This window comes from Dipodomys ordii, unplaced genomic scaffold (assembly GCF_000151885.1).
Source record: "Dipodomys ordii isolate 6190 unplaced genomic scaffold, Dord_2.0 Scaffold36, whole genome shotgun sequence".
In the NCBI taxonomy this organism is placed as follows: Eukaryota; Metazoa; Chordata; class Mammalia; order Rodentia; family Heteromyidae; genus Dipodomys; species Dipodomys ordii.
In genome coordinates, this window is record NW_012267252.1 from 11,458,770 (window position 1) to 11,481,827 (window position 23,058).

Sequence of the window (23,058 nt, forward strand, 5' to 3'; positions counted from 1 at the left end):
CTACATCTCCCAGCAGCCATCGCCGAATCGTGAGGCGCAGGCGCGCTCTATAGTGCACTACGTACTCCCGTACTACGATTCCCGGCGTGCAGTGGGAGGGGGGCGGGACTGCGTTTCCCAGGGGGCAGAGAAGGAGGCGGAGCGACCCGCGTCGCTGCTCCCGCCCCACCCCCGTGCTCGCGCCGAGAGGTAAACAAACCGCGCGCGTGCTGCAGGCGGCGCGGCGGGCGCGGCGGGCGCGGCGGAGGCGGCAGGGTCGGCGGAGAGCGCGCCGAGCCGCGGCCGGGCTGGCCCGCCCGCCCGCCGCACACGTCTAGGGGTGGCGTGAGGCGGGGTAGCCGTCTGTGGCGCCTCCTGTTGGCCAGGGGCGGGAGCGCGGTGAGCTCCGGTCTCCCCCCGCGGTGCCCATGGAGCGGGTGCGGATGATCAACGTGCAGCGCCTGCTGGAGGCCGCCGAGTTTCTGGAGCGCCGGGAGCGAGGTAACGGCTGGGCGCCGCTGCCTGAGCCCGTGGGCTTTTGCTCCGCGTGGAGAGTGCGGTGCGGCTGCTGAGGAGAGGTGCGCGAGTGTGCGGGTGGAAGTGCGTGCGCTGCTGAGGAGGAGGGCGGGGGGCGGGGGGGCGTGCGCACGAGTGACAGGCGGAGCGAGCAGGGGCGCGCGCGCGGGCAGTGCGCGTGCACGAGAGCCCGGCGGGGGTGCGCGCACGGGCGGCCAGGGCGCGTGCACGAGACGGGGAGGGGGGAGTGCGCTCACGAGACAGGCGGGCGCGCGTGCGCGCAGATGTGAAAGAATGTGAGCAAGAGTGACAGGTGGGCACAGGGAGGGAGTGCGCGTGTGAGGGCACACGTGTGAGCCTGCGTGTGTGGATGAGTGCGCGGGGAGGCGTGCGGGCCCGTGCGCGTGCTCGGGGGCGGGAACTTGTGGATCGGAGTGGGGCCGGGCTGGGGTACGGGGCACAGGATGAACCCGGAGTGGGGTTAGGGGGGCAGCGTGGCGGGGAGGGGCCGAGCTGTGTGGGGCCTGTGAGAGTGGGAGCCAGCTGTCAGCGGGACCCCCTGTCCTGGTGCTGTGGGAGATGTGGAGATGGAGACCAAAGGAGAAATGGATTGGGGTGCTGGGCACCAAGACCAGAAAAGTGGTGTCCGGAGAGAAAAATGACCAAGACTTGGCGATTGAAGTATTTGGAGTTACACAAACATGAAACTAAACAGGCACTAGAGAATGAAAACCGTTCAGGGAAAAGAGGAGTTGGGGGACCACCACACTCAGAAATTAAGAGTGCTTCAATCCAAAAGACTTCCTGGAGAAAAAGAGAAGTTATTTGGTTTAGAAGGTGTCAATACACTCTCTAGGTAATGGGTTGGGTTCCCTGGGATATATGGGGAGGTGTGTGTGCTGGCTGACCTTGAATCCAGAAGTTTCTTGCTTCTCCATCCAAAATGCTGGTGTTCACCACCATGTCCAGCTAGAAATGGGAATATTTTTTGACCACAAAGTAGAGATATTTTGCCTCGATTCCTATTTTCAGGAACCTGTTAGACCTTCGATTTATGGAACTGGAGATATGAATTTCTCTATTCACACCTTTTTTCCCCTCTTGCTCTTTTTAGAGTGTGAACATGGCTACGCCTCATCATTCCCCTCCATGCCAAGCCCCCGACTACAGCATTCAAAGCCCCCACGGAGGTTGAGCCGGGCACAGAAACACAGCCCTGGGAGCAGCAATACCAGCACTGCCAACAGGTAGTAAACTGGGAGGGTTAGAAAGGAGGACAAGAGGGAAGGAGCTAGACTTGGAGGTGTTGGTCCTGCTGGACTCCTGTTTTCCCAAGTCTGGAGCAACACAAAATGAATGTCTTCACCACCCTGGCATTGACCCTTTTAAAACATTAAGGTCTAGGAATCACAGCCTGACTTCATGTGGAAGGAAAGGAACAAATTTGGAAAGGCAAACTATGGTTCTCACTGAGACTGTTAAGATCAGATGTTTATGACTGAGCAGACAGGAGACTTAATAGCATGTATCCACACATGTAGCCATATACTAAAGGTAATCTTGGACCAGTTTTTCTCTTCTTTCCAAATTTAATATGATCCAAGAAAAATTTTAAATCTAAAATAGCTCTGGTGATACATATATAGATGTATGTATGTGTGTGTGTGTGTGTATACATACATACATACATACATATATATATATATATATATATATATATATATATCTCCAAGGTCTTTGTTAGAGGAATAGAAATATTTAGGTAAAATAGGAAGATAGTGATCCTGATCTATTTTTTAAGGAAAAGAGGAAGACTGTGTTTTTCATCTTGTGAATCATAATCTGAGTTGATAAGGGAAGGGGTTTTAAAGCAAAAAGGAAAAGAAAAAAGATGCTTGTCCTTCAACCAGAACAGATAATACTTTTTTTCCAAATAGATTTCTTTAGCATATGCTTGTCTATGTGTACTGAGACATAATCGACCTCCACTTTTGAAAATTTTTTTGTGGCATCTGGCTGTATTTTGTTCCAGGAAGCTATGAATCCCAAGGTGTCTTGTCATGAAGTTTTCAAAGGTCCTTTCCTAAAAGAGGACCAGAAGATGCTGCCTTTCCCATTGATATGAAGAAATTAAAGGGGACTTTGTTCCTGATTCCTTAAACTTTATCTAGGAATGATTCACTTGGAGGGTGGGCTGTCCTAAAGGCATTGGGTAGGCCTCTGGGGAGTCAGGGTAGGGACTGAGCAGCAGGGAGCTCTTGATGCAGAAAATAACTAGAGATTCCCATAGACATCAATTGTAGTTTGCTCATGAGATGGAAATTCTGTTCTGCATTTCAGACCTCACTGAGGCAAGGATTAAGTCTTCTTCCTTTGATTTGCCTATAGAACAGCATGATGCCTTTTTGTCTCTTCTTAAACTATTATGCCTTTCAAGCTTAAAAAAATTTGTGCCTGTCCTGGGGCTTGAGGGCCTGGACACTGTCTTTAAGCTTTTTTGCTACAGGCTAGCACTCTACCACTTGAGCCACAGCTCCACTTACATCTTTTTTGGTGGCTAATTGGAGGTAAGAGTCTCATGGACTTTCCTGCCTGGACTAGCTTTGAACCACAATCCTCAGATCTCAGCCTCTTGAGTAGCTACCATTACTGGCATAAGCCACTCATACCTTGCTTAAACTTAAAATTTTAAATTATAAAATTAACCTAAGTTTAATGTATTTATGTATTTGGGTGAATTTATGTGATTTGTTGTAGAGAGGGATGCTTAAGATGACAATATGGTATAATATACAACATTTAAAGACATAAATTTGTTAGCCCCTATAGTTTCTCTGGCTATATAATGAGAAATTATGGGCCTCTTTAGGAATTTTACTTCAGTCTACACATAGATTAAAACAAAAACTTGTTTTCAAAACTTGGAGATGTAGAAAGAGTACCATTTAGGAAATGGAACCTGAATTGTGTCATACTGTAATTTCTATTTTCTAGAAACCAAGCGTATGACCACGTGACACTTCTCTTCATCCCTTATTGTTTTCATCTGTGATAGAAGATGATGTATGAAGTCCTCACCAAGGCTCCTTATTCCGCTGGAGTTCTAAGACTCTGATAGTTTTCATTAATTATTAGAATTCAGTTTTACCTCTCTGTCATTGAATGTATAGCATTTTTTACTAACAGCTGAAGGATTAGAGGCATAAGTAAGACATACATTTCTAGAGTTTGCAAAGTACATAATGGGTCATTAATAGGGCAATCTTTGTCATCCCTTATTCTTAACACAGACTCTGCTTAGGGTTTTGACTAATGTTTTCTTTCATGGTAATGTACCTGTTAAGATTCTACTATATTGTGTGAGACCACAGTTCTGACCACTGTGATTTAGCACAGCATGTGAGAAACTTAGTAAAATCATACACATATTTTCTGACAGTGCCTGAGGGAACTCAGACCTTGCACCACCTAAAACTGAGGAAGGAAATTTCTAATGGGGATTTAAGCTTCAAGCAAAGAAGAGGGAAAGAAATCTATTTTAGAATATATTAAGGTAGATCTATTTATGTGTGAGGTTTAGGCTAGGGCTTATGAAAGAGAACTAGTATATTAAACTGAAACACTAGAAATAATTTTTCCTTAACTAATTTATTTAAAATTTGTGTTTTATGAAGAGGAGTGAAACATGAAAATCTAATAGCAGAGTATTTGGGAAATAGTTTATTTCTTTTTATTTATTGTTGTTCCCATGAGTTATATTGGGCCGCCTTTAATGAAACAGGTTTTCTTCTACCTCAAGGTCTTTTTGTGTCCCCTGTTCCCTGTTGGCAGTCAGTCTTCCTCTCCCTCCTTTGCCCAGTTATCTCTAATAGCAGTCTTCCTCAACAGGCCATCACCTACTTGGGGAAGTCGTTCTTCATCCACTGGAATGGATCAGATCCTTACAGACTTGACAGTGTTCATCATGTTTGCACAAATAGTTGTCTTTTTAAAAAAGAAGAAGTATAGGCCTCTCAGGAGAGTGAGCAGTGGAACCCAGAACCTGTTGTCCCACATTAGTTGTCTTGACTGTTTCTTTAAAATTTGTGGCCAATTTGTTGTACTAAAACCTTCTCTGAGATGAGGATCCAATCTCTTTTGCTTTATTCTGCAGTGACAGTTATCTCCACTACCAATCACTGTGCTCTGTGCAGTGGTGTTTCTCAAAGAATGAAAAAATTTCAACTTTAGGTAGACTTACCTGCAATGGAAATTCAGAGCTTTTATTTTTTGTTGATTATTATTTTTTTGTGCCAAATACCATATTAGGCTAGAAGGAAAAATGATAGAAGAAAATACAACTTCTGCTTTGGCAAACTCTTCTATTTTGTGTTTTAAGGGGTGTTAATGACACTATGTTTGCAAAGGAAAACAATACATAATACCTCAAGAATAAAATCTTGGCTAGGAATGCAACTTAGTGGTACAGTGACTGTCTATCATGCATGAAACCCTGGTTTCAATTCTTCAGTACCACATAAACAGAAAAAGCCAAAAGTGGTGCTGTGGCTCAAGTGGAAGAATGCTTTCCTTGAGCAAAAGAAGCTCAAAGACAGTTCCTAGGCCCTGAGTTCAAGCCCCACTACTGGCAAAAATAAATAAACACTCCAAATTGCCTTTTTTTTTTTTTTGAGATAGGATCTCATTCAACATCGCAATTCTCCTGCCACCTGGGATTACAGGTGTGCCCATTCTTTAACTATACTATAGTAAAATAGCAGAATGCTGTACTTTATTTGAAAGAACACTCACTGTTTCCCATGTTGTGGAAATCAAAAGCTTGTCAATTTTGGCAGTAAATGTTGGTCTGAGCCTGTGCCATATACATAGTAGTTGCATTGTTTTAAGGTGACCTAAAAAGAATAGGTAACGAACTTATGCTTGAATTTCAACTTGTTGTACACAGTGATTTCTTCTCTTTAGTCTCCTGTGACTATTAAAGGCTCTTGCCACATCAGCAGTGTTTCAGTTCCACCTGCTAGATCAAGAATGTTTAAAAACAAAACTTTCCTCCTGCTTTGGTTTAACTTTTTAATTTTTAAAAACTTTATTACTTTCTGAACTTCAAAATGTGTACAAGGGGGTTACAATTGAACATGTTCATCAGTGTCCAGTGCTCTGTTCATCCTTCTCCTTATTCCATCTCTTCCCATTTCCCACTGTATCACATATGCACCTTGAGTATTCTTGCTATATTTGTCTCCTTTTTCTTAGATCCACTCCACCTTCCCCAAACCATAGAATAAAGACATTTTATTTTAGAAGGAGTGATTGTATCATTGTATTTTCAGCTTTATAGCCCTTCTTCTCAGTCTTTATGGATTTTTAAGGTTAAGGAGGAGAGGAAGAGAGTGGTAAGTTATTTTTCAAGGATAATTTTAGAGAATTTTTCCCAGTGGAAATTATTTCAGATGTGTTCTCTACCCTTTTTTTTTTTTGTCGTGGGGCTTCAACTCTGGGCTTGAGCGCTGTCCCTGTGCTCTTCAGCTCAAAGGCGAGCGCTCTAACACTTGAGCCATAGTGCCACTTCCAGTTTTCTGGTGGTTTGTTGGAGATAAGAGTCTCAGGGACTTTCCTGCCCAGACTGGCTTTGAACTGCGATCCTTGGATCTCAGCCTCCTGAGTAGCTAGGATTACAGATGTGAGCCACCGAAGCCTGGCATTCTCTACCATTTTTATTCTTAAACATGTACTTGTTCGTTCAGAGAAGAACTGAATGAAGACTTGTTTTTGTGAATCTTTTTTTTCTTAGGTTTTTCTATATTAAAATCTTTATTCAATTAAAAAACGTAAAGTTTCAGGACAAAAAAAAGGAGATTAGTAGCAGTTAAAGTCTTAATGGCTATAATATTGTTGAAGGTGGACACAGCCTCTGAGATGTGTTTCTTTGACCATAAATGAGTTAAATGAATAATTTTCAAGAAAAAAAAATCTCACACTAAACTGACTCAGGCTTTCTATTAAATACTTCGTTGAAGCATGAGTTGCCTGTTGCTGGTTTACTTGTGGACATACCCCTCCCCTGAAGTATAGCCTTTTAAGTCAGAAAGACAGCTGCTTCTCTTAGTATTCGATGAGAGGCTTTTTTTTGCGGGGGGGGGGGAGGTCAAATACTGAATGGATGGTATTCGATGAGAGGCTTTTTTTGCGGGGGGAGGGAGGTCAAATACTGAATGGATGGTGTTGAAGATCGCAAGTCATATAACTCAGGGTTTCATGTAGTACAGTTCTCTGTTTCACGAAGGTAAGATATTATCAGCATCTTATGGTTAGAGCACAGGTGGCCAAGAGATGAATTCAGTGATCAGCTTAAGCCTTATGGCACAGGTGTTGATTGATTTTAACAGCAAGCTAAATCTTAAGCAGTATGTACACTACTCTAACCAGGCAGTACTTTTGACTTGAAGAAAACTTTCTTTTAGATTTCTCCTTAGATATGAAATAGCATTGCTTCCTTTTGGATATAGCATGGCTCTTTTATTATTTCTTTTCCAGTGAGGACAGTTTTCCAGATACTAATCTAAATATACAAGTTGGATGGCATGCTCTTCCCAGATCCTAGTTTTAGTCTGATTATAGTACTGATTGATATAAGCATGCATTAAAAAATTATCTCTCACATATTTTTGTTAGACTGCTTTTCCTTTTTTATTTTGGTTTACCCTATTTAAAAATCCCATGAGGGGCTGGGAAGGTGGCTCAGTGGTAGAGTGCTTGCCTTGCATGCTCGAGGCCCTGGGTTCAATTCCTCAGCACCACATAAGAAAAAAGCCGGAAGTGGCCCTTTGGCTCAAGTGGTAGAGTGCTAGCCTTGAGCTGAAGAGCTGAGGGACAGTGCCCAGGCCCAGAGTTCAGGCCCCACGACCGGACCAAAAAAATAAATAAAATAAACATAAAAATCCCATGAATGTGAAGACTTTTATTTTCCTTTCACAGAAGCTCTACTCTTGAGTAATGTCATTCCTACACTTTATTTCAGACTGCCACTGAAAGATTAAAGTTTACATATTAGAGCCATGCTGGAGTGAGTGAAAGCTCACAGCTCTAGTGGAAGTAATAATGCCCATCCAAGGAGGATTTCTCCCCCAAAGGGATGTTATTTGTCAGGTAGGGGCAAGATTGTCTATGATTCAGTGATAAAATGATAGAAACACCTTTCTCTGTCCTTGGAAGTTGTTTAGCATTTAGAGTAAGGGTGTCAAAGAGCAGGATAGTCATTACTATTTGCCCTCAGAAGTACATTTCATTAGAAGCAAAATGCGTTGGCTAGCTAAATGGGTGAGACTCCTCACTGCATCTGAACCTTGCAGTGAATTTATCATAGTTGGGTGTTGCAGTGACACATCATTAGAAGGACCTGATTGACACAGACTGTCAGAGAAGCAAAGGGGTTGTTTTGGGTATGCTAATGTTTGATACGTTTAATTACTTGTGGCCATCACTGTTTGACCTGTTATTTTCTATGTGTGCATATAATTAGACTCTTTCTGACTGCAGAGCTGCTAACCATGGTATTGTCCACGTAGCTGACTATATGATGAAGATACCTGCCATGTCTTTCAATGTCTCTTACCATTATGCATGTGTATTTGCTCGCTTGATGCCAGGCTAGTTCCAAGCATCAAAACCTTTTGAAAACCTATCAGATGGTCTCACGTTGCATACTTAAGAAAATGTCTTTTACTTAGTAGCATGCATTAGTTGTACAAGCTGGGGTTTCATTGTGACATTTCCATACATGTATAAATGCATCCTTGTCAACTCCCTTACCCTTTCTCCCCACTTCTTAAATACATAATATAGAATCTATTTTCATGTTTGATGTATTTTTAATCTTGTGAAAAATAATAAAAATAGCCAGGTGGGGTAGCACAGGCCTGTAATCCTGGCACTTTGGAAGCTAAGGCAGGAATATTCTGAGTTTCGGCTAGCCTGAGCTACGTAGTGAAATCTTGTCTCAAAAACATAAAGTCTGAAAGCAGTAGCTAACATTTATTGAGTCCTTACTATGTGTTAGATGCTTTCACATATTTTTCTTTATTTCTTACAATAACTAGCCACGGTACACAACAATAAGCCAGTTTTTTTTTTTTTTTTTGCCGGTCGTGGGGCCTGAACTCAGGGCCTGGGCGCTGTACCTCAGCTCTTCAGTTCAAGGATAGTGCTCTACCACTTGAGCCACAGTGCCACTTCCAGCTTTTTCTGCTTATGTGGTGCTGAGGAATCGAACCCAGGGCCTCATGCATGTAAGGCAAGCACTCTACCACTGAGCCACTTTCCCAGCCCAAATAAGCCAGTTTTAAAATGAGGAAACTGAAATAAAATAAAATGAGGAAACTGTGAATTAGAGAAGTTAAATAATTTGTCCCAAAGTTAATACAGCTAGTGTGAGCAAGAGTTAATATTAAACTCAAAGTTCTTAAATACCATGTGTCTGTATGCCCCCTATACTGTGTTACCTGATTTTGCTTTGAACTTCATAGCTCTGCATTTTTTCTTAACCCTTCTACTTTGAATCGCATCCTTAACACGTTCTAGACTTTACCAGTGGCAAATGTACTCCTTGCTCAGGTCCTGGATCAAATGCTATCCTTTTCTAAAAGTTTCCTTGTAGCCCCATTTGGAGGTAAATTTGCCTTCTTTGAACTCCCCCAACATTGTACTTCTCTTCCTATGTTTGTGTTGCCTTAATTGTGGTCATGACTATACATGTCTTAATTTACCAACTGGAAATTCTGGAGCCTAACACAGCCTAGAACACTGAAAGTACTAATACTTTTTAACTTGGTATTAACTTACCAGAACAGTGAAAATGAGAAAAATATGACAGTATCATAATGATTAGTTTTTTTTTTTATTTTATTTTTTTTGTCGGTCGTGGGGCTTGAACTCTGGGCCTGGGCGCTGTCCCTCAGCTCTTCAGCTCAAGGCAAGCGCTCTACTACTTGAGCTACAGCGCCACTTCCGGTTTTCTGGTGGTTTATTGGAGATAAGAGTCTCACGGTCTCTCCTGCCCGGGCTGGCTTTGAACTGTGATCTCAGATCTCAGCCTCCTGAGTAGCTAGGATTACAGGCGTGAGCCACCAGCGCCCGGCTATCGTAATGATTAGTATATTTGTGGTCATTCTTGTTATTATTTGGGAGTCTTGCTAAATTTTGTTAGTGGTATAACTAAATGTGACATATAATTTCTGATTTGGTGAAAAAGTTCTGTTTGAGAGAGGTAAAAAAGAACCTGCTGCTTTAATTTTTTTCACAGCAGGGAGTTAGATTAAGTTCTTTAGAATAGGTTCAGTGTAATATTGGAATTCCACAATTGGTTATCTTTGTGTATATTATCATCGGCACTTTATTTTTCAATCTTAATTGGTACCCATGGGTTTGCCAGATTGTGGAGAACAAGTTTACAGTGACCAGAATCTACCATTTTCTATTTAAAATGTTTGCATTTATTATTTGCTGTCATATTTTATGTGTGAATTGTCTCTTAATTTTGTTTTACTTTTCCTCTCAGAGAAACCCAGTTCTGTTTGCCAAGGGGGAGAGAATCTCATCTTTGATTAGCCATTCATATTTTGAAGAATGTTTTTACTTAAAATATGCCATTTCCCCCTTTTAAAACTTGTTCTTTAACATCTCATCTAAACAAAAAAGAACAATCAAAACTGTTAATGCTTATAAGGTTATAGAGGTTTCATTTAAACTGTCTCTTCTAAAGTGGAATATCCAACTATGTTTTTAGTATTTTTTTAAAATCTTAATTGTACACATATGTGTTTCCTGTTAATTTGTCTACTCTTGAAACTTCCTAAGATTCTTTTTTTTACATTTGTTTAGAGAGAAATCCTTTATTAACATCTTTAAAATGAACATCAGTTTATTTTCATCCTGTTACTGAAACTGCTAAGGAAGCAAAAGGTAGACAGGAGACAGTACTGGCTTTTGGCTACCGCACCAGTAAAATCCCCACAACTAATGAGCCTGATGCCTCTACTTTTGGCCCGGGAGCCATGTCTCTGAGCCTCAGAATTCTGGTTAAAGCAGAGGTTGCTGCATGTGGTGGCACATGCTTCAAATCCTAGCATTCAGGAGGCTGAGGCAGAAAGATGGAAAATTTGAGGCCAGCCTGGACCACATAGTGGAACTCTGTCAACACAGGCTTAAGTGGTAAAACCCTGAGTTCATATCTCAGTACCACCAAAACCAAAGAAAAGAAGGAGCACAGTTTCAGGAATAAAATGAGACAGTATGTTTTAAATGCTTTGCATGCTGTGTAGCAGAAGGTGTTCAGTAGATGAGAAGTCTCATAGCAATACTAAGTGGCCAAATGAGAAACTTGCCAAATAACCAGGGCTAGCATTTTGAGTTATATTCTTCTAGTCTTTTATATGTCATAATTTTATTAATGTATATTTCCTTTTCTTTCTATTACTATATTTTTCTTCCTTGTTTAACTTTTCCTTGTTTGTGTTTCACACAAAAGGCAGGAATGCTTGCATCTACTTATATCTCTTAGAAGTAAGACAAATGTGTTGCTGTTTCTGTCGTAGCCAAAACTTCCCATTTTTCTGTGTTTAGGAATAGGTAGGTAGACGAGATCTTCATATATATGTGTTTAAAAAAATAGGATCATATCACGAGATACTTCGTTGAAAATGAACTATACAACTTGAGGGTAGGTCTGGGAGGGAAAAACTGGGAGAGAGTGGGGGAAGAGTAACTCTGTCCAAAAAGAAATGTACTCTTTACCTGACTTGTGTAACCGTAATCCCTCTGTATATCACCTTTATAATAATAATTAAATTTTAAATAGGATTGTGTATGAATTCTAACAATGTCTACAATCAATAAAATATAGGGAGAAGAGTAAGTACTGGTATTAATTTTATTAGAGTAGCAGTAATTCTCCAGTTCCAGAATATTTAGAAGTATTAACTGAAAACACAATATCTGAATGAATGGTCCTAATGTCTGTAGACTTTTTTAATGCATGAGATTGTAGAAGTCTGAGTGTACATTGCATTGTTATATTGGCTGGTGGTGGTATAGTAGTATGTAAACTCATCTCTCTTTCTGTAGCCTGATTAGCAAGCATGGCTAATGTTCTGTCTTTTTCCCTTTTTCTTTTAGATCTACACACAATGAGCTGGAAAAGAATCGGTGAGTCAGTAATAAGGTGCCACTTTGGCTAGGTTTAAAATGCAAACTCACCATTTTAATGTAAAAAATAATGTAATAGTGCAAATGTAGTCATAATTTTTTAAATGCTTGGCTTAATGATCCTAATATGTTTGTGTGTATATTCTCCACAAAAAAAATGATTTAGAAAGTAGGCTTTTGTTTGTTTATTGTGATGCTCCTGGGGCTTGAACTCAGGTCCTAGGCACTGTCCCTGAGCTTTTCTGCTCAAAGCTAGTACTCTCCCACTTGGGTCACAGCTCTGCTTCTGGCTTCTTTGGTGCTTAATTTGAGATAAGAGTCACATGGACTTTCCTGCCAAGGCTGGCTTTGAACCATGATCCTCAGATCTCAGCCTCCAGAATAGCTAGGATTACAGGCATGAGGCACTGGCACCCAGCATAAACTATCAAAGCTAGAAGAAGTAAAGAGGTTTTTAAGCTCATCTCAATGTTGACCTTATGGGTAGCCTCCTTTATTTCTGTCTTTGAAAAAATATTTATGATAGGCTCATAGCTTAAATATGGTCTTGATGAAGGTTTAGGTTCTAAAATATTTCATAAAGATAACAAATTGGAATGCATTGAGTCTTGCTTTGTAGTTTGTCCATTCATTCATGTATTCAATAAATACCTATCAAGCACCAACCATAATGTCGTTGCCAGGCAAGTAGAAGGCTCTACATAGGAAATATAAGAATGTTTAGAACATTTTTGGCCCTTATGGAACTCAAAGCTTTGTGGAAAGAGACAAGTGGTTAATATGATACTGTATAATATGGTAAGAATGGTAATGGCAAAGCAGAGAGTACTTACTGGAGGATACTGAAAGATGGTCACTTAGTTCCCCTTTGAGGAAGGCCTTAGAAGCCCTGTAGAGGATGGTAAGGGAACATTGTATACTAAGGAAATGACAAGACATTCAGTATGAGTATCAAGGATTACAGCATGAAGTAAGCTAGACAAGATGTTGAAGAGTCTGTTTCACACTGTGTTGCAGATGACAAGACTCTTGTCCTGTGAGGGGTAGATAGCAGGTAGTCCTTTAAAAATGGGTTGTTACATGATCATATTTGGGAAGGTTACTTAGGCTTCTAAGGGGTTGGTCAGGTGAGGGATACCAGCATCCTTTTGAATATTGCAATAATTCAGGAAAGAGACAATGGCAGCCATAGATATAGAAACATTAAATAAAGTGGAAAGAATAGAAATTAATGATTAGATGATTTACCATCTACAGAGAATTGGAAAATAAGTAAAGATTACGTTTGATAGAAAATACAAGAATTCTAGAGTAAAAATATTCTCATTTATCGAGATTCAACTAATCATCAGTTGGAATTGTCTACAGCAGCCCTCCCTCCCACTGTTGCTGTTTTGGGTTTTTGTTTTTTTTGTTTTTGGTGGTGGTGGTACTACAGATTGAACTCAGGTCTCTTGCTTACTAGGCTAGTGCTCTACCATTTGAGACTTACCATCAACCCTGCTCATTTTTGTTGGTTATTTTGGATTCTAACAGACATTTTTGCCCAGCTTGGCATCAGACTACTAGCCTCCAAATCTCAGCCTCCTGAGGAGTGAGGATTACAGGTGTGAACCATCAGTTCCTGGATTGTCAGCCACTCTTGACAAACAGGAAATCATGATTTGCAATTAGAACAGATCTTACAGATGGACTGGCCTAAGTGCCTTGTTACTGGGGAGTATAGACGTCATACCTTCCTGAAGAGACTTAGCATATCCCTTCAGGAAGACTTCGTAGTTTTTGCTACTTTGTTAGCACAATGTTCTGTTCACTTCTCCCATTGTGAGAGTGGTTGTGGTTATCTTATCTGCCAAATGACTGTGACTGCATTGGAGGCAAAGATTTTTATTTTGTTCATTGTATTTTCAGTGTCCAGCATTTATTGCATATATGCTGATGGCCTACTGTTTTTGTCTGTTTTAGGATTTTTGTTGTTATTATTATTAGCAATCCTGGGGTTTGAACTCAGGGCCTTGCATTTGTTAGGTAGGCATTCTCCCGAGACAAGCCTGCAACCTGTAGATGGTGGCTTTAATTTTGAGTGAAGGCTGAAGTTGGAGTTCAAACTTGAGTGATGTGTTAGGGGCATAACAGTTTATTCAGTAGGGAATCTTCCATTTAAAAAAAAAGTCTTAGACCTGGCACAGTAGCCAATGCCTATAATCTCAGCTATTTGAAAGGCAGAGATCAGGAAGATGGAGGTTTGAGGCCAGCCCAGGCAAAAAGCTAGTGAGATCCTGTATCAACCAATAAGTCAGACTACATAGGGGAGTTGTAGTTAAGAGGAGCTTGGTCTAAGGCTAGCTCTAGCAAAGCATGAGGACCTTACCTGAAAATAATTAAAGCAAAATGACTCAAATGGTAGCCTGCATAACAAGTGTAAAACCCTGAGTTCAACCTCAGTACCACCACTACCCAAAAACATCCCAAAACAAAAACCTTTTTCCTACCTTATGTTTATGTTTTTGGTATATTAAAGCTATAGATAGCTTAAAGGAAGTATTTGGTTGGTTGTGACAAAAAATGAATAATAGTTCTGAAGAGCTGGGCTGGATATGGTACATAGCACAGAGAAGGTAGATAGGCTTTGTTTGTCTAAGGAGGTTTGTTCCCAAGGAGTCTTGTCTGCCTCACTCATTTATGGAGAAACAACAGTTTGCCCAAGGGACTCCAGCATATAAAACATCAACAACATGGACTGGATGGGTGACTTGAAGAGGCATCTTCCTTTTATAGGGTTAACTGAATGGAAGAAAGAGCTGGATGTTGGTGGCTCATTCAGGAGGCTGAGATCTGAGGATTGCAGTTCAAAGCCAGCCTGGGTAGGAAAGACTGTAAGGCTCTTAACTCCAGTTAAAAAACAAAATCCTGGAAGTGGAGCTGTAGCTTAGTGGTAGAGCTCTAGTTTTGAGCACAACAGCTCAAGGACAGCATCTCGGCCCTGAGTTCAAGCTCTAGAACAGACACAGGCACACTCAGAGAGACAGACAGACAGACACACACACATATGAGAGACCATGCCAGGTGTTCTAGAGCTGGGTTGTTTTGCTCAAGCAACTAATCTATGTACATTATGTAACTAAAGCCCAGTGCACATTGATATTTTATACAGTTTGCACCTATGTTCAGATTATGCCCTATAATCATGCTGCATCCACATGTTTTGCAACTTTCAGCCTCTTGGCTTCAAGTTTATGAGGAACGTGGCAGAAAACATGTTATACTCACACTGAATTTTAAGTAAATCATTCTTGAAGTAATTCATAATTCCTGAAAATTTGCCACTCATGTATCTTACATTTTTGCCGTAAGATACTTTTTTCCCTTTTAGTTGGGTTCTAAAATTTTGTATGCAAATCTCTCTTGAGTTCATGATTTCTTTTTTCTTTCTTTCTCTTTTTTTTCCCCCTAAGGTAAATGTAGTAAGAATAGGAGATTTTAAGTTATCAGCAAATGGCAGAGTCATTCCAGATGGCTCTTTTAACTAAAACCCTAAGATGGCTGAAGGTCTGGACTGGCTATGAAGAAGCAATAAGTACTAAACATTGATGTTCTGACTCTCAAAATCACAGCAAAGCCTGGTGGTGGAGATTTTGTGTCTGAGATACCCTGAGTACTTCATTTTAACCTACAATTAACTCCAGGATGTCTACAGCTTGTTAATGAGCTATTGGTAGTTTCAGAACACAGAAATTTAGATTCTTTTTTGCATAGCTTCTGGGTTCTGGTTTCTTCCTGAAACCATGTTGGTTATGCTGGGCCTGATCTACATGGTTCAGAGCATTTGTTTCCTGTGTGGTAGCCCTATCCCACAGCAGGTCATAGCAGGCCCACAAGGTAGAGGAAAAGCAGAATACCTTTGGATTCCTCAGGAACCTATATGAATTATCTAGTGGTAAACATAATGAGTCTTAGAGATTGAAGAATTAACAATTCACTTTGTCCATTAGCTTCTCCTATGAATTTGGTTCTTTGCCGGAGAAGAAACTATTTAATACAGATTTTAGATCGCTTCATTGCCTTTTCATTTTCTTAATTCAAATTACTGATGATGTTTTCAACAGTCAACAACTTTAACAGGACTTTAATGGTCAAGAACCTTAGTGCTGACTGCAGGAGAGGCCATTCAGCCTTAATTGCTGTCATTCCATTGAAACAAAAGGCTTACCCTTATTACAAGTTTGGCAAAGCTCGAAAGGCTACATGAGGACACTGGACTAATAACGCCTTCCTAGGCAGAGCAGAAGTGACTGAGCAGTGTGATAAGAGAATGATGTCCAATGAGTAGCAATGCATACTCTTCTTGTAGAAGGATCTTCATATACCTTAGAAGGAAAGATGACCCTGTTTATAGGATAAGCCTTCACTTTTTGCAGGGGCTAGAATCCTCCTATTTACACTTCTGCTAGCAGTAGGTCTGATAAGCACATGCCACCATAACCAGTTTGTTCTTTTGAGATGGGGGTCTTACGAACTTATTTTTTGCTTCAGCTGGCTTGGAACTGTAGACCTCCCAGTCTTAACCTCGGCATAGCTAGAATGTCAGGTGCATCCTTCCTCCTGCTCTCTCTCCTTTACTCCCTACCTCTTCCTTTCCACTTTGGGTCCTCCTCCTCCTCCTCCTCCTCCTCCTTCTCCTTCTGTTCCTTCTCTTCTCTTTTCTCCCTTCCCCCCTTCCTTTCATTTCCCCTCTCCTCTCCCTTCCCTTCACCTCCCCTCATCTTCCTTCTCTCCCTCTTTGGAACTGGAGATTGAAGTCAAGTCCTCTGCCACTTGAAACATGTCCCCAGCCTTTTAGCTTTTTAGTTTTTCATCTAGGATCTGGCACTCATTTCTTTGAACTGGCTTTGAGCATTAATGTTAGCTGAATTACAGATATGTGCCACCATACCCAGGTTATTTCTGCTTTTGAGATAAGAGTCATGCTTGGTTGGCCTCAAACTGGAAACCTCCTGGAGCTAGGTTACAGGAGTGTGCCACCACATCTGGCCTTGACTATTTTGTCTTTTTCTATTTTTAAAATCTTTTCAATAATGTTAATGCACTTGGATTTGAGAAGTAACGCTGACATGTACAAAATAATGAAACTTAATTCCTACCTTATACTATACACAGAAATTGACTCAAAATGAAGCCTAGATTTGGATCTGAGAGCTAAACTACAAAATTCTTAGAGGAAACTATGGGAGTATACCTTTATTACTTTGGGTTATGTAGAGAGTTCTTTTGTTTGGGTTTTTTTTTAACTGTATTTTTTTTGTCTTTTCTTTTTTGGTACTGGGGATCGAACCCAGGACGTTGCACTTGCTAGGCAAGCGCTTTGCCACTGAGCTACATCCCAGCCCATGTAGAGAGTTCTTATATATAACAGCAAAGAAATATCTAGCAATAGAAGAAAATAGACACTAGACTATCAAAGTTAAAGACATTTGTGGTTCAGTGGTTCAAAGGAATAGCATAAGGAGGTTAAAAGACAACTTGAAAGGTAGAAGAAAATGCTGAGTAGAGATTTGTATTCAGGTCATATAAAGAACTCCTAACATCTAAATAATAAAAAGGTCAATAACCCAGTCTAAAAATGAGCAAAGAATTTGAATAGTTATTCAAAATTTTAAAAGGCATGCAAATGGCCAATAGGCATGGTCAATATCAACAGACATTACAAAAAGGCAAACCAAAAACATGAGGTCCTGCTAAGATGGCTAACTAGAGTCTCATTAATGTTGTGGACATCCATTCATCATAGCAGTTACCAGTAATGGAGAGAAAGGTCCTGAAAACTACACTGACCTTGAAATCTGGCACGCAGAGACCACTGACGTCATCACTGGCTGATGGCACTGCCCATATAATTCCAACACTGTGCAGTTACTTAAGACATGTAATTAACTATAGATGAGTTTCTAATATGTGATGCATTTTAGAACAGTATTTTATAATGGAGAGAGGACTATATTATATCTATGTATATATTTACATATAATATAAACTTACAGGGCTGGGAAGGTGGCTCAGTGATAGAGCGCTTGCCTTGCATGCATGAGGCCCTGGGTTTGATTCCTCAGCACCACATAAGCAGAAAAAAAAAGTTGGAAGTGGCGCTGTGGCTCAAGTGGTAGAGTGCTAGCCTTGAGCTGAAGAGCTGAGGGACAGTGCCCAGGGCCAAAGTTCAGGCCCCACGACTGGACCCAAAAAATAATAATAAAGTAAAAAATAAACTTACAGAAAGATATAAAGGTTTTTAAGGTCCTTTAATTAGCAGTTAAATTAACATGATAAGACCAGATATTGAGAGCATGTAGTAGTTCTGTCAATCTTATAATTTGTTTATATGTGTTACATCTTTTTTTTTTTTTTGGTCGATTGTGGGGCTTGAACTCTGGGCTTGGGTGTTGTCCCTGTGCTCTTCAGCTCAAGGCGAATGCTCTATCGCTTCAGCCACAGCACCACTTACGGTTTTCTAGTGGTTTATTGGAGATAAGAGTCTCAGGGACTTTCCTGCCCAGGCTGGCTTTGAACCTCGATCCTCAGATCTCAGCCTCCTGAGTAGCTAGGATTACAGGTGTGAGCCACCACCACCGACCATGTGTTGCATCTTAAACAACAAAATTAAAATGGGTAATCGTAAATAAAAAAAAGGAAAAACCTCATTATCCAATGCTCCCAGTTTTCGTGATTAGACAAATAAAAATGGCTACTTTGCTTTTTTAGTGTAAAAACGAAAAACGGATACTTGTAATTAAAAAAAAAATCCTGAAGAAAATAGTTTTATTCTTTGCCTTGAAGAAGATAATTATTTTTTGTGACTTTTTTAAGGCAGTAGGAGTCTGTTACATCAAAAAGCTATAGAGGATGACTTACATAAAATAAGAAGTGATATGTTTTAGACAGAAGAAGACAGTCATTTAGAATTTACTCTTTTTTTGGTTTTTCTTCAGGGGATTGAACCCAGGACTTCATTAGGCAAAAGCTCTGCCATTGAGCTATATTCCCAAGCCTTTATACAATTCTCTTATGAAGCCAGTTAAAGATGTAGGTTAACATTGTCAAACAATATGAAAAAAGAACAGCATCATTTGCCAGTGAAACGTAATTGATGTATTTATTTTGTATGCAAGTAAATGACTGATTGTATTTTATAGGGGTAAGAATGCTGCGGACGGCAGGCAACTGAAAAACAGCTGCCAGAGATAGGCACCTGTTGGCGTTAGAATTGCATGTTACATGAGATACAGATGAAGTGATGGGTGGGTTTTGGAGATAAAATGTATGGTTTAATAGAGAAAGCGTAGCCAGGACATTTTTAATGCATTGAATTTTTGTCCAGATAGATTCATAGTTTCTCAGTGACCTTTGTCAGAAATAACTCATTAAAACTAAACTTTCTACTCCTTGACCTGGCTACACATACTGTACTCTGACAATGGCTGACTCTGAGAACAAGGACTGCAAGCTACAAACCATATTTTCTCAACACTTCATCTGCCTAATTCATACAGTTTAAATCGATTCTACAAATGATGCATGGGAAGAGATGAGCTCATTAAATCTTTGAAACTAACCCTGAAATTTCACTTGAAATTGTGAATTTGAGATTACATGTAGAAGTAAACAAGTAATTAAGTCTGATGTTGAATAATTGACATGGTGAGTATTTGAAGGTTATAGCAAATGTACAGTGTTTTTATCCAAGAATTAGAGAGCTGTGGGTCAGTGACACTGGAAACTTCCATAAGAAAGCACCTCTTACCAAACTATGAATTTGTAATTTAAAAAAACAAAGTTTAATATTTTTTAATATTTAATATTTTCCTGACATAATTTAGATGATGCAGTACATGCAAAGTTATTTTATGTGACACTTTGAAGAATGTTTATATATATATATATATATATAAAACTGAATATGCCATAGTTATGATGCTCATAATTATATAGCAGAATTATGCTTTCTTGCTAAATTCTTTTGGTACATATGGTAAAGTATTAATGCAGTGTAAATACTATGGTAAATACTGAAAGTTTAATACTAATAAAATATTTACATACCTTTTCATTTTTTTCCTTTCCCTCCCTCCCTCCCTTCTTTCCTTCCTTTTTCTTCCTTCCTTCTTTCCCAAAAACAGGTTTGAACGTAGGTCCTCAAACTCTCACTGGCTTTTTCACTCATGACTAGTACTTACCATTTGACCAATACCTCTGCTTCTGGTTTTTGGCTAATTAATTGGAGCTAAGTCTCTTGGATTTGTCTGCCTATGCTGGTTTTGAACCTTAATTCATTGATCCCCACCTCCTGAGTAGCTAGGATTATAGGCATAAGCCACCAGCTTCACTTTTTCTTAAACTAATATAAAGATTTCTATCCCAATACACATTCCAGCAATTATACCAAGAGGAGGGGTTTGTGTGTATTTTACATTTATATGAGTATATATATATGTAAATTTTTGTTAGATGAGAGATTTCTTTCGTATCTTACGTTTATCTTTTTTAAAATGAAAAGATTCAGATTCTTTTACTTTTTAACTATTGTGATAGATTATACTTTTTCTCTACTTATTTAGAAAATGATGTAAATTGAAAGTCCAATAAGTTATAGTGAAAACCTTCCGGTCTAAACAAGGATTCAGTAATGAGAAGAGAATTTTTACATATGGTTACTTACTAACCAGCTTGGCAAACAAATTAATTCAGCTCTGGGACAGACATGACATATTGTCTACACACATATCTTCCATATTGGTAAAAGTTGGAACTTAATTTATAAGTAAATAACTTCCTTGTTTTGTTTTTATTTTGAGAAAAGCCAGTGAAGACAGATTTTAATACTAAACAATGTGTAGCAGATTATCAAAAAGGTATCTAGAATCCAACACAGATGGCTTCTTTGGGAATATGTAATTCATTGATAAGAGAATTACGCCAGAAAGTAAAAATGAAAACAATTTTTTCTTTTATTTCTACAACTGACAGGCTTAAAATGTTATTTACATAACATGTTGGGGGTCTTGCTTTTCTTGGTTGTAGAAGGAAGAACGCAGTTGGGTGTGGTGGTACATGTCTGTAGTTTTAGCTATTTGGGAGACTGAAGGCAGATTATTATAACATGATAACTGTAGTTACAACCCTGAGGTATTTATTTATATTTTATTTTTAGTGTTGGTCCTAGGGCTTAAACTCAGGGCGTGGGTAGGGTCCCTAATGAATATGAAGGATTATGTTCCTTTTGCAAAACTATTTACTGACTTGTAAGGAGATATGTAATAAGTTAATCTGTAAATATTATTGTATTCTAGCTCTTAGTTCCTCTCTCTTCAACCCTCCCTTTCCCTTTCTGTTTTAATCCCTTTCTTTCTCCCTCTCTCCCTCCTTCCCTCCCTTCCTCTCTCTTCCTACTTTCTCACCCCCCCTCTTTCTCTCCTTCCCTCTCCTTCCCTTTCTCCCCCTTCCCTCTCTTTCTTTTCCTCCCTTCCATATTCCTACCTTTCTTCCTTTCTACTCTAGCTTCCTCCCTCCACTTTCATTTGTATATTTTCACAAGCTACTGAGATCCTTTTTTTTTGCCCAGAGATCAGGATTCGAACTCAGTACCTGAAGTTTTAGTTCATTGCTTAGCACTTTACCCACTGAACCATGTCTCCAGTCTTGAGAAATCCTCTTTTTAATAGTAACTATTTTGTTGCTATATCTAATGAGTCACTTCTAATGCTCTGGTGATAACTAGATGAAATATGCCATACAAAGAGGAAAAAGCACACTGTTGCCTAAAACAAAGGACACTATCTCATCTAAACCTTTGTCTGTAAACAATCTGAAGAGAAAGTAGCCACAGGTCAGTAAATTGGAATCTTTTCTCCTCATTATTTGGACAATAAAAGTAGCTTTCCAATAATACACTCACTGCATCAATAATCTGCCAAGTTCACTAAAAATTCTAGGACATTTCCATTTATTTGTCTTTTTCATTCTCAATGGCTAAGAATGGCTGGAAATTAGTTTTACTGACTGCATTTACTAGAAATTTATGCTCTTTAATTGCATTCTCCTTTGGTCTCATATCCATAATACTTAACCTGTGACTATTCAAACCTTTTTTTCTTCCCCAACCATTCCCACAGAGTGTAGAGTAAAAGCACAACATTACTGGTTAATTAAAATCACGTTCTAGGGCTGGGAAGGTGGCTCAGTGGTAGAGCGCTTGCCTTGCATGCCTGAGGCCCTGGGTTCGATTCCTCAGCACCACATACGCAAAAAGAAAAGCTGGAAGTGGTGCTGTGGCTCAAGTGGTAGAGTGCTAGCCTTGAGCTGAAGAGCTGAGGGACAGCGCCCAGGCCCAGAGCTCAGGCCTATGACCGGACCAAAAAAAAAAAAAAGAATTAAGTCCTCTTTAAGATGCTTTCTAAGGTCTAGTCACTGTTCAGTGGTAGAACACATGGCCAGTATGCTTGAAGCCATGGGTTTGATCTCTAGCACAGTGAAAAATAATTCATCTAAAATGATTTCTTTTGATTCAAAATAATCCTAAAATTTCCAGTACTCTAGTCCTACTTTTTACTTTCAAATCTAGTTAGAGGGGTTTAGAGAGTCATGGCTTCAGTGTCAGAACTTATGCCTAGTAAGTGAGAGGCCCTGCGTTCATACTCCAGTAACACGCACGTGCGCTCACACACACACACACACACACACACACACACGAAATCTAGTTTTGACCCAAGGACTAGGACACATATCTATCTCCCATTTTCTAGTTGAAGATATCTCTAGTATATACTTCAGACTTTTCTTATTCTGAGAATATGGGTGTTAACTTTGAGCTGCTTCATCGGCTAAATTTTTTATTTACTTACTTATTGCAGTGCTGGTGGTCATCGAACTCAGGGACTTCTGCATACTTGACTGTCATCTGTATTTTCTATCTGTATGTTATATATTATATTTCACACCTCTTTTGAAGTTGTCCTCAAGCACAGAGAGAGGGAGGGGAGTTGGGAAATGCCAAAAAGATTTATAATCAAAATATAAGTAACCTATGCTTTGCTTCAGACAAAAAGAATCATGTAAATGTATATATATTACAGATTTAGAATGATTTCTAAAGAAGTAAAAATTCAAATTGTAAAATAGTTTTCTGGTATCATTTCTTTTATACTTAAAAAAAGCAAGGGGCTGGGAAGGTGGCTCATTGGTAGAGCGCTTGTGTTGCATGCTCAAGGCCCTGGGTTCGATTCCTCAGCACCACATAAGCAAAAAGAAAAAAGCCAGAAGTGGTGCTGTGGCTCAAGTGGTAGAGCGCTAGCTTTGAGCTGAAGAGCTGAGGGACAG

At 39.7% G+C, this 23,058-nt stretch overlaps 1 protein-coding gene across 2 annotated transcripts in view; it reads left to right on the forward strand.

Moving 5' to 3' along the window:
- The first annotated feature begins 201 nt into the window (after positions 1 to 201).
- The window catches only part of Mxi1 (MAX interactor 1, dimerization protein), a 44,062-nt gene continuing 21,205 nt past the window's right edge, over positions 202 to 23,058 (forward strand). The window contains exons 1-3 of one of the 2 annotated variants that reach the window (XM_013017843.1): positions 202 to 480; positions 1,610 to 1,742; positions 11,665 to 11,694. In XM_013017843.1, coding sequence (XP_012873297.1) covers positions 408 to 480; positions 1,610 to 1,742; positions 11,665 to 11,694 — 236 coding nt within the window. In that variant the 5' untranslated portion in view covers positions 202 to 407. Of the gene's footprint in view, positions 481 to 787; positions 809 to 1,609; positions 1,743 to 11,664; positions 11,695 to 23,058 lie in introns of those variants that run through there. The other variant, XM_013017844.1, reaches the window with a different exon arrangement.